This window comes from Gadus chalcogrammus, chromosome 4, assembly GCF_026213295.1.
Source record: "Gadus chalcogrammus isolate NIFS_2021 chromosome 4, NIFS_Gcha_1.0, whole genome shotgun sequence".
In the NCBI taxonomy this organism is placed as follows: domain Eukaryota; kingdom Metazoa; phylum Chordata; class Actinopteri; order Gadiformes; family Gadidae; genus Gadus; species Gadus chalcogrammus.
In genome coordinates, this window is record NC_079415.1 from 13973527 (window position 1) to 13986080 (window position 12554).

Sequence of the window (12554 nt, forward strand, 5' to 3'; positions counted from 1 at the left end):
ATGTTTTACTAGGGAGTGAAAAATACATTTGACCACATATATAACATACATAAGAATGTTCTTTATCGGATGTTGTGGAGCTTTAAGAAACAAACCAAATTGGCAAAATAAGTCATACATTTCTTCTGATTGCTTGTAATTACAGTAATATATATCAACCCGTTTGTTGCATCACAAAAAGGTGAGCGACACAAAAATAAAGGGCATACTGTACAGATCCTGTGGCTGTGATAGACTGCACGAGGCATGTGATGAATGTATCCTTCAAACAACAGACAGGGCTATTTCCCCCGGGCACCATAAAAAGCATCTGTGTCCTCCTGATGTTGTACCTCATACATTATTAAACCCGGCCCATACATAAACACTACCTATTCACTGTACACAAAATGGTCAGAATAATACAATCCAAGTAATAATAAAAAAAAAGGACCTATTTATTTCCCATGAGACATCGGAAGCAAAATGAGATGCGTTGCCAAGATAGTTCATTTCTACTCCTCAGTGGTCTCTGAATGTCATGTTTTTTTTTAGATTCAAACATTTGTCTTATTGCTTAAGAGGATTATCAGTATGTGCCAGTTAGATACAGGGTGGGCTGTTCTTTATTTTATTTTATTTTTTAAATCAAGTCAATACAGGCTCTGTATGTTAGCGAGGTAAGCATAGCCTGTCCCATCCCTAGTACTGAAGCAAGGGGTTCTACACAGTTGTACAAAGAGGGGAGCTTTTGGACGATTATTCCGATTTCTCTTCTACTACTCCCTTTTTTTCTTTCTTTTGTTAGTTAGTAGACTTGTAATTAAAAAGTATTAAATATAAATCTTTGTTTACGGTTTACTCATTCAATCGGACCATTTGTCCCAAATAGATGGTACAATAGCTGAATCCATAAAGGTTCCACGTTCTGTCAACTGATTCTGATATCAAAATACTGTTCAGTAAAATAAAATTGACAATAAAGATTGATTTCCTTTCAGTTTAATAACTAAATTGCTTGTCATTGACAGATGGACACATCTATGAAATCGATATCCTTGTTTGGTGACATCTGTACCACAAAACGGAATTTGTGTAGTGCCAGTATGAAATTGAATAAAAAACTAAAAGCAAACGACCAGATGATGATTCAACTAATACAACGCTGCGTCTTAAAAATGGGCGACTGACATGTGTGACACTACCCAACTATGTGTGAGTTTTGCCGTGTGCGAATACGTATTTCAACACACTTTTTTTTAATATAGCCACTGTTAGCCAACAAGAAGAACTCTGGTCTCCTACTTCGTGTTGAACCTACGGACACGTGCTCTTCGCCCAGAGTCTCTCAGCGGCCATTTTGTTGTTTACAGGGGGAGGCCACGTCCTCGCTTGCCGATCCGGAGCCTTCTCTGTCGCTCTCACAGTCTTCCTTTGCTTCCCGGTCAACATCCTTTTGCACCTTCAATGTCAAATTAAATCAAAAAAACAAGTAAGCGAGCGGCCGAATATATTTTACAGAATACATGACTTATGACACCCCTTTATTTATTTATTTTCCATATTCTGTCTTTATTTTACGTATTCATTTGAATGTATTTTTTGTTCTCGAGTACGTTTCGACGAAGGCTGGACATTTTGGCGTACACTATAACTAGCTTAATGCTACGGATGCGTAAAGTGCAAGGACTGGATCTCTGGGAACACCTTGGTTACCTTGACGGGCCTGGCCTTTCGGTTCCGGTCTTGGTCCTTGTGACTCCTCTTACGGGACAAAGAGCGCTCCTTCCGCTCCCTGCTGCGCTCCCTCCTCCGCCCTCCCCTCTTCACCCTGCTGGAGTCGGAGGAGAAACGGTCACTGAGAGCCGGCCATCTTTTCCTTCTCCACAAAAGCCAATGATGGGAGACATCGTCATCATACAGCAACATAAGCTTTTTGTTCCATAACAGTCTACAGGGATATTTGAAAATGACTAGCAATGTTAGTTTGATAAGACTATAGTTTGAGTTAGATTATATTTACATATATGAAGGAATACATGATTATTGTACCTATGGCTTATTGTAGGTATGTACAATAATATTTACAGTCATAATATATATATATATATATATATATATATATATATATATATATAGTCATTTCTTTAAATTAATTAATTTTTAAGATGAATTGATTTAGAGCAATATTGACAAAGTCATTATATATTTGTGTTGTTGATCTATATTATGCATTGATCTCTTGAAATCAGTCAAACAGGGATCCCCCTCTTTATAATGAGTTACAAAGCCCTGGTCATGTTGCATTACATTGGTTTCTATGATTAATAAATAGAGTCAAAGGGCTGGAGCCGAGCTCCATGGCTGTCTGTACATGAGCCTTCAGACTCCTAAGCTTACCTCGGCTTCTGTTGGAAAGTTTGATGACTGTTGGCGCCTCTGTGGGAGGCTGCAGTGTTTCTGCATGAGTGAAACAAATTGTCATTCCTCCACTCTAGATCCCTAACACTGTTGCTACCTTTGGGGCTTTTGAGACTAATACCACACTATGTACAGCCTCCACCGGTCTTCTCAGTAGGAACATTTTGTTAATGGATTATCAGCATTTTTCATTTTTGGACCTGAAAGAGGAAGCTGCCGTTTCCCAATGACTAAGGGCGCACTCACGCTAGGCAAGTTTGCCTGTTCCGTGCTGCAGGAAGATTCAGCACGATTCCCCCCCTCCCCACTCCCCGCGCTGGCCCGTGGTCACACTGCTCCCAAAGGCAGTGGCCTGGGCACGATTGCTCCTTCATGCATACGTCATCACGTCGTAATACGATAAATACATCATCACCAAGCGTCCTCGCTGCCATAACAACAGTGGAGAACAACAACGTGAATGCTGTCGTCGGCCCAAATTAAACACTCGACTCCACTATCGCACCAACGTAAACCCACTCGTGAACCGCTTGCCGCCATTGTTTAAAATTATTGTTGTGGGGAAGAAGGGCATGGACCTATAAATTAAGAAGGGCAAGGACTACGTCATCCAGCTCACGTTGCGTATCCGGCCGCGCGTGTCATCTCATTAGCATCTGTACTTTGGCCACGGCACACCTCTCCCAAGTGTGCCGTGGCCCAGGGGCTGTTCCGTGCTGGAATACGGATGGCGTGGTCACACTAGCCAAACGATCTAAACTTTAGTATGCAAATGAGCTCGGGCACGGGGCCGCGGCCCTAGTGTGAGTGGCCCCTAAGGGATTAATCAGGACCAGTGGAGGATGGATTGATGGATTGATTTAAAAGAGGACCCACAGAGTCTAGGATATAGGCCAATACATGCCACTATTAGGGACGCTTGATTCCAAAGAAATAAAAAACACTGATCGTAAACCCTCCCTCTCCAAACCACGTTCCCATCTAAACTGGTGTGGAAAACCTTAAGCGAAGTGTCTCTACCCTTCAATAGATATATGTATCCTTCATGTAACCTAACTCATGTTGCTAACTCCCTAAAGTTAGCGTCTACACGGCCCCATTCATTTCAGAGCACGTGTCAAGCTATGGAACGGTGCACATCGTCTCACTAAGGAGCAGACAACCCGCTATGGGACCCCTACAGGCAGTTGCTGACTTTGGGTTTGAAGCCAGAACCCTGTGGCTGGGAGTCATACTGACCCCCTGACTACTGGCTGCCCCCCAGCGGTATGCTCTAGGCGGGGGAGGGGGTGTTTTGCTCACCTCTGGGGGGAGGGAGACCGGGCCGCCTTCCTGGGGCTCCTGCAGCGCTCCCTACTGCGTCTCCTGTGGCCCCTGGAGGGAACCATACGCGTTATTATACGTTAGCAGTACTATAAATGTCATTTTCTTTCCATTGTTTATGATTTGCACCATTGAACAAAGGAAAATAGACATGGCTGAGTGGTAGTCCTGGTGAATGAACACATGCACACAGCCACACACACCTGGAGTGGCTTCGGCTCCGTCGTTTGTCCCGGGAGCGTGAGCGCCTCTTGTGGACGCCGCGAGGACTGCCCCTGGGCACGGGCGCCTGAGAGGGCTTGGTCCTGCAACCCAGAGAGACGCCGTTATTTAACCGTCACAACACACTAGGGGTTAAAGCTGCTCTAGGAACGATTCAATGGTTTTAGAAAGGGAACAGAAAGAGATCAAGATTCTGAAACCAAACCACCAATGACAGCCCCTCCCGCTCTGCACCCTCCCTCCATTCGTTCTCCACCAGTAAAACGTTTTACATTTCATGAACCTATGATTGACAGGGCGGATGGACTCCCCGAACCTATCAGGGACGAGATGCCTTGTTTGTTCAGAAATTAGCCAGCCGGGGCAGTCAACTACTGACGGATATTCCCACAGAACAGTTCACTCATTAATAGCTGACAAGGTTTATAACAAGCTAAATCTCAAAAAGTATGGCCCCTTTAACATAACAAGGAGGATGAAGCCTAACGAGGAGGCCGAAGCCTAACGAGGAGGCAGAGGCCTAACAACTTGTTCCCACCTGTGTCTCGAGCGCGACCTCTTCTTGTGCGTCTTCGAGCGTGAGGGAGAGCGCGTCCGCGAGCGGGAACGCCGCGGCCGTCGGGACCGACTGGCAGAGCGCGGCTTTTCCTCCTCTCCTACAGAAAACAGCAGAGGAAGCCCACGCATTGAGCGGAAGGCTAACGAAGGACGGGCAGTGATGCACGGCTGAGCCAATGGGACTGGGGCTAGGGGGGAGTGCGTACCGGGCTCTATGGCGAGGGCAATGGTGGACTGGGCCTCCCTCACGCGCTTCATCACGCTCTCCAGCTCCTTGGCGGCGGCCTGGGCCGTCAGCTCCGGGGGCTTCACGATGGCGTTGTTGGAATGGTTGATCCTGGAAGGCAAAAGGAAGGATGAAGAGAGACATGTTAGCTAAAATTTAGAGTTCACGCAGCAAACCCCTTCTTCTTCTACGCCTCTCTTGCTGAACTGCGACTGTCAACATCAGGGATAATATACCGGTAACCAACGCAACGCATTCGGCGTGAGACACACGCAATTCGGAAGAAGACGATGGGTGTGTCGCATAGACGTCGTCATCGTCTCGCCGTCCCTCCCCGTTATGTGATTGGTTCCCCATCTCAGGCGAAAATCTGATCCATGGAATCCAGGCTGCCTCGCAGCGAGAAATGAAATCGCACGCAAGGCAGCATGGCTATAGCCAGGCTATTTCGGAGGCGGGACACGTTCAGAATTCCATTAATAAATTGACAGACGTGACTGTGACGTGAATTGTCTGGCTGGCTGAAATTTGAGAGGGGTTGTGGAAGTGTCCATGGTAAGATTTGTGTAACAAACGAGAGAGAGGTATGATCAGTTAAGCATGACGAAGGAGAAGTGTATGGAAGTAAATCTGTGCCATCGGATTTTGAAAATAAAAAGCCATTGAATTCTAAGCACTGAATATTTATGCATTGAAATAACGTATCTGGATTTGAATTTCAACGTAATCAACGTCCCCACTTGAAGTTTTTGACGTTGAATCTTTGATTTTGAATTTTTAACATTGAAAAATAAAGCTGAATAGGAGTTCAATTAAAATCCAAATACGTTATTTCAATGCATAAATATTCAGTGCTGACAGTTCAATGGCTTTTTATTTTCAAAATCCGATGGCACAGATTTACTCCCATAGGAGTGACTCAAACATTTTGTGGTTAAGAGGGCGGATCGGTTTTCACCATAGGTTTCTACAGGAAAAAAATCTGTGTGGGGGTGGAGGAATCTAGAGCGGTATGGAAGCGCGCAATAATTAGCAGTGTCAGAATTCTGAGAGTTTAGTCAGCATTTCAGATTTCTCAGAATTCTCTGACACTGCAAATTTAAGCGCTACTACTAACGAACTACTTTCAGCGTGACTGGAGAGAACTTCCTTAAACTAACCTTTAATGCTAGATTTGACGCTTTTGTGTATTAGTTTGGTTCTCATTCATTGAAGCCGGAAGTGGGAGATTCCTGGGGCTTGCCCCATGAATTCAACCCATGCACACGCTCACACGCCACACTTCGTATTTCTCACGCAGAGAGATTACCAGGATAGCGCCCATGTCATTCATGTCAGTACTTCTAACTCAGTGGCTGTAAGTGGGTTATGATAAGGATTTCAAGTCATTTTGCAAAAATTGCCAAAAAAGAGACTTCCATACCCAACCTTTAAGTAGAGCCTTCAGATTGGACGGTTTGACTTACTCAGGTACTGTCGTGATTTGTATTTATTTTTTTACCATTATTTTATAGGGACAATCATTAACAAATGTCTCCTACAGGTGATTGATAAAGTTCTATCTAGACAATTGAACAGAAAGAAAGTGTTTTTTCTGAATATTAGTGTTACGGGCCAATAATGCTTACTATCATACGTTAGTTACCATGTCTGTGGACAAATTTGTATTTAGTCACATGTAAATATAAAAAAACAAATTGACTTATGAAGGTGTAGCCATGCATGTTTTTTTATTGTTAATTTGTTTTTTATTGAAAATACTTTGTATAGATGAATTATCCCCAAACTTCGTAACACCTTTGAAATAAACATGACTTAACATGGCAGATACCTGTGTATTGTTTATCAAATTTCAGCAAATTTTCCGCCGCTGCTGAAATATGACCGCCGCTGCTGAATTTCTATTTTTTTTAACAAGAGGAGAGCTTCATATTTACGGAGGAACTTCCGCAGATTCGGAGTTTGCGGTTCAATAGATCATCAGTGAAACATCGTTGTGACACAATTGAGTGTAGTAACCCAGAGAACCAGCTACAACATTGTTTTCATCCAAACGAGCCGTCTTTAGCGAACTGTGAATTGCATTGGCTTCTACGAGCAGTCGGCTTTCAGCCGCGAGCTTAGGGACCTTCTGCAAAGTGCAAAACTGAAAACGACCACAATGGTAAAATTTCAATAGCGTCGCCATTATTGACCCTAGAGCCCCAAAACTTGTTCCATGGAGGCATGGCCTCTTCATCGTCCTACTACAACCTTTAGTTTTGAAAAATATATCTCATATTTAAGATTTTTTATTTAGGAACAATTTCAATAGCGCTGCATTATTGACTCTAGATCCCTAAAACGTTTTCCATATGCATGGGCTCTTTATGTCTTACTGCAACCTTATGTTTTGAAAAATATATCTCTACTTATTTTTAAGAAATATATTTTTAGCAAAAATGTCAATATACTTTTTTTTAGCAACATTTTCAGTAGCGTCGCCATTATTGATTCTAGAGCTCCAAAACTTGTTCAATAGAGGCATGGCCTATTTATGCTCCTACTACAACCTTTGTGATGGGGAGAGGGGAGGGAGTGGGAAGATGCATTGGTTTGAGGCACAGACCTTTTCGATTGTTGGAGTATTTGGGTTATGGGATTTTAATGTATAGGGTGGTTGTTGATATAAAATATTTGTTAAATAAATGTAAATAATGATTTTAAAGATTATACTTGTAATATGTTCAATCTCTCCTTATTTCCCCTGCTAATTACTGTGCACAAATGTACTGTATGTATGTTGCCAGCAGACACATAGAAACCTCCCGGCAGGGTGCTCTTTGCTAGCACACAAAAAAATTGCGTGCGAAAAACATAACATTTCACCTCCGCTGCAACTCAATCCTAGGGGAAACACTGAGAGTGTAACGTTTCAACTCAGTTCCTTGGTAGAACCTACTTACAGTCTTATTTATTGCTACTATTATATTGTTCAAAATTTACACATTTATTAAAGAAATATATAGCGTATAAAAAAGTGGCTGGTAAAAAAGATGAGTGGCTGGTAGATTTTTTAATCTACCTGCCACAGTGGCTGGTGGGCAAAAAAGTTAATTTCCATCCCTGGTCCACATACATCATCGTAGCATTAATATAAAACAGAATGAAGATTCTATTTGTTTCATAAATGTTGCATTGCTAACTGAACTAAATTAGATTGATAATTCAGCATCAGCGTACCATATTTCCCCCATACAAACATATCAGTAAAACCATTAATCCTTTAGAAAGAAATGAAGAAAGCCAGTTCATGATTAAATACAATTGTGTTTGTTATTGTTGTGGCCGATAAGCGATAATGATAATTAGATGTTAATAAAGATCCCATACTTGAGCGGTCTGTCTCCGAACATGACGCCGTTGAAGGTGAGCGCTCTGGACACAGAGTTCTGGTCCAGGAACTCCACGAAGGCGAAGCGTGTGGGCTGGGTCTCGTCCCCCGCCATGCGCACAAACTTCACGTCTCCCACTTGCTTGAAGAACTCCAAGAGCTGGTCAGCCGTGGTGGTCTGTAGCACACCAAAACAACACATTACATAAGAAAAGTGCATTGCATGTCAAGTCAAATCTCTGTGGTCTACACACAGACAAACTGTAAATCAGTGTAAATATAGTTAACATGAATGAACTAAAGGTAATTAAGAGTTCCAATAACCTCTGTTGACTTGACCCACCTTACTATTGGCTGTTGTGCATTTTTAGACGACCCTTGCCTTGTTAGACGCACTTCAATGCACAAAATGGCAGACAGCTATGATTCCATAAAACAAACGGACCCTGACCTCAGGAGTGAAATCCCTGAGGAATCGGACACGGTGTCTGAAGGCCCCACCTGAGAGTTGAGGTTGCCCACGTAGACAGTCCTGCGGATCTCGTCGATCTTGGAGGGGTCCACGTTCCCCATGAGCGGCGGGGGCTGGGCGCTCAGCGAGGGGGAGAGCTCCGCAGGGGGCCGGCTCAGCACCGGGAGGTTCAGCTGCAGAAGCCCAGGGAAACACAACCGTATACACACTGCTATATACATACACACGTCTTGAATATGAGCCGTGAGAAGCCCTTCATCACCCAGGATGTATGCGTAATGAAGGTCGGTTTTTATTATTTATCCGGTCTACAGAAACTCATTTCCGTTCTCTTCCCATGAGCTGTGAAATTGATCAATCCAAAGGTGGATAACAATAAATTTTCTTGCGAAGCACTCCGGGAAGTCCCGCCCTCTATATCCCCCAGAAGCCACGTTTTGTGCATCCACTTTAGCGGTCGCGAAACCATTTAGAAAATAGAAATACATAAACAACCTAAAACACACGGACACATGCATGCAGCCAAGACCATTTGTAAAACTATTTTACAAATATGAATCTCAAAAAGTAAATAAATTGGGAGCTTACGTTGTGAACGGGCGAGGGCGTGGGGATGGGGATGGGCAGCAGGCCTGCGCCCGGGAGGATGGCGGGCGCCGGGGGGGCGGCCGGGGCCAGCAGAGACAAGGCCTTGGCCTCTTCCGGGATCCTCCCTGTCAAGGGGCAGAGGCAGCGGTTAGCGGGGGTCCCTGGAGCGGGGGGGGACTGTTGTCTGCTCTATCATCCACACTACCCACCCAACACTGTGCTCTAGAGCGAAAGGGAGCGTTAAAAACAAAATGTCCTCTTTATCTCATCCGTCTAAAGCCTGTCCTAGTGTCTTACGAGTGAAGACGGAGCATCGTAGCTCAATCGCTGTGGTGGACTAGACTTTAAAACAAGCAATCTGCTCAGGCAGTCATAATTATGATTGTGAATGTCAACAATCTAAACAGATTTTCCTCACAAAATAAAAAAAAGAAACAGATTATCTTTTTTGTTGTTTCTTTTCATAGATTGAAAAAAAGAAGGAGAAAATAATATGCAGATAATGAGTCAACACTTTGATGTATGGGGTCACCTGTACTGGAAACATATTGGTCATGAACCGTACGATATCAAGCATGGATGCGTTTCCTGGGGGGTGTTCGTTTTCGCAGTGTCGGAAAGTTGTGCAAGACACAAGACAACCCCATTGGCTGCGTCACTAATAGCACACAGGACATCAAATACAGAGAAGAACAACAACTTTAAGAATTGTATGAGACGTTAGCCAAGACTTTTTTTTTGCCAAAGAACATCGGATTAGAAATTCTTCTCAAATCAAATGGTAAATATTGCTGTTATCGTTTCCCCCGCTCAGTAGAGCTGGAGGACGAGAGGCCACGTTTTTAGTTATTGTGGCCGTTACCGTTAATCAAAACTACAAATCGTAACTGAGAGAAAACTTAAAAAAGGCTACAGGTGGATTTAAAGACACAGCGTACGATGAGAGTCACCGGTACTAAACACAAACGCCATGTCTAAACACAACAGCTACCTGAGTCTTTCCAGTATAGGGAAAGATCCTCAATAAACAATACAAACCAACAATGAATGCCTGTGACACGTCTATACTCGTGTATATATATATATATATAGATATATAGTAAATATATATATGAGAAGAATAGTGTTTAAGTAGCTTCTGAACAGCGACCCTTGATAAAGCTATATCAAACGTGGCTGCGTTGAAACACACAAACAGCAGATATGTTTACAGAGCAGTTTAAAACAAAATCCAACAACAAAGTGCAACAGTACGTTCTATAGGTTGTAGTCGGGTCTCTCTTGTCATTTACCCTGACTACACCTACAACTACACCGGCAAGGAGGAGAGAGAAAAGAGTGTTAAGTGACAGCCATCTTCGGGGGGAATGGGGGCCCGCATCGCTGCGCTGAACCCAGCTCAACCACACACAAGTTGCAGCTGTAGAGGTGGAGAGAAGGGGTATGGGGGGAGGGGGGATGGACGGAAATGAAAAAACAAAATAAACCAAAAAATACCAATTATATATATAGATATATATTTATAGAAAAAGTAAAAAACAAAGCTAGAGGTTCTTGGTAGAGACAGCAGAGAGTGGACAACATGGGAATAGAATGAAAGGAAGGAAATAAAAAAATAAAGAAAATAAAAACAAAAAAGAGACAAGGTGTCCATCTTGGAATGCTCAGCGGCCTTGTCTCCTGGTCACATTTTCCCCCATGAAGGCTTGGTTGGCCCACTCGGGGATTGTGGCTTGGAAAACAATGCCTGATTCAGGCTAGTGAAGTGTACCAGCCGGGGCCACTCAAGTCATCTGATATGCACACATAATCACACAGAAAAAAACATACAAAACCAAATTAATAAACTCAGTAGCCATCGGGCCACCAAGTCAGGATGACAAAGAGCAATTTGCGCTGCGCTACTATCATGACGTTACGGTAACACACGGGAGGAACAGCGGCACCACAGGGGGTTGGGTTTACATAAAAAAAGGAAGAAAGGATCAGGAGTTAGGCTATCCGAGTTGCCGTCCTGATGTTTTTATAATTTTTTTTGTTTTGTGACTGATCACCGTGAAAAAACAGAAGTCACGATGAAAAGGCATAAGTACACTCTGATCAAAAAAAGGAAAGCAGATTTATCCCCAAAAATGATTTAATAAAACCAGTGCTATGTTGCTACGTCTCGATTGCCCAATTCTAAGTAGGAAATACCTATATGTCGGATGCTGTGTAAAACCTTGGAAAAGCAAATACCTTGGAAAGTGCACTACTCATGAAATCACATGCGAAGAGCCATTTGTGTCTGTACAAACCAGTGCATAATTGTGATTAACATTGATTTTCATGATAGTATAGGTGTGTGTGTGTGTGTGTGGTCGTTTGTGTTTGTGTGTGGGATTGTGAGTGTCAATATGTTAGTATAGACAAGTGTATGATTGTGAGTGTGTTGGTGAGTGAAAATGTAGGAATATACTAGCTTGTGTGTGGCTGTGTGTATAGACTAGTGTGTGTGTGTGTGTGTGTGTGTGTGTGTGTGTGTGTGTGTGTGTGTGTGTGTGTGTGTGTGTGTGTGTGTGTGTGTGTGTGTGTGTGTGTGTGTGCGCGTGTAAGGAGAGGGTGTATGGGGGGGGGGGGGTGTGTTGAGGGGAGCAGCGAGAAAGACAGCAAGAGTATTAACCAGAATTTGTTAACGACCGTTTGTAAACGATTTGCATGTCTTGACTGAGGTAAAAAAAAAAAGAAAAAACAACACAAACCACATCATCTATTTAGACCCAATCTTATGACACAGTGTGGGAGCGAAAGATGATCCGCACTCACCTTCCGCACACGGGACAACTATGAGCGCCCTGTCAATGAGGACGGTGTTGGTGAGATGCTGCGCCACGCCGACACTAGACGGCTCCCGGTACTTGATGTAACACACTTTGGACGAGAACGCGATCGGCGCGTTGCTGTGAATGAAACAAGACAAACACACACGTTTAAAAGCCCCTTCGCGATCATCCCTATGTTTTGTTTGTAAGCATTATCGACGAATTAAAAAAAAGGCCCCAGATAGATCCCCGCCGTTGCTGTGGCTAGTGAGCCCGGGTCGGATGCACTTACTCCGGGGGGTAGAGCCGCAGCTCCTCGATGTCCCCCAGGAAGCCGAACAGAGTGGCCATCTGCTCGCTGCTCACAGCCGACGACAGGTTGGTGACCTGGACAACGGTAGTTCCCGGTATTCCGTTCATTCTGGCGGTGCTAAAATATAATTCCCGTGTTTATTTATACGCGGTATTCGTGCAGGGAATACCTCAGGGTAACCACCATAGTCAGTAGTGTACTATTGACTTCTGGATCAGGAGGAGGAAGCTAAGATGTTGAACAGCGTCACCGTGTGTTGTGGGGGTCCAGAACAAAAG

At 43.7% G+C, this 12554-nt stretch overlaps 1 protein-coding gene across 2 annotated transcripts; it reads right to left on the minus strand.

The window, feature by feature from the left end:
• Positions 1 to 356: 356 nt before the first annotated feature.
• On the minus strand, positions 357 to 12536 carry srek1 (splicing regulatory glutamine/lysine-rich protein 1). 2 transcript variants are annotated; one of them, XM_056588266.1, is made up of 12 exons: positions 12256 to 12536; positions 11968 to 12101; positions 9163 to 9287; positions 8604 to 8747; positions 8102 to 8280; positions 4710 to 4840; positions 4484 to 4601; positions 3927 to 4028; positions 3703 to 3774; positions 2380 to 2439; positions 1696 to 1810; positions 357 to 1441 (listed from the first exon to the last, which is right to left on the minus strand). In XM_056588266.1, exons 1-12 carry the CDS (start codon positions 12381 to 12383, stop codon positions 1328 to 1330), a joined length of 1422 nt encoding a protein of 473 aa, XP_056444241.1. In that variant the 5' UTR covers positions 12384 to 12536; the 3' UTR covers positions 357 to 1327. The 2 variants fall into 2 exon arrangements, with proteins under 2 accessions (XP_056444241.1, XP_056444240.1); XM_056588265.1 differs by having other exon boundaries at positions 1696 to 1813; positions 12256 to 12535.
• Positions 12537 to 12554: the final 18 nt, after the last annotated feature.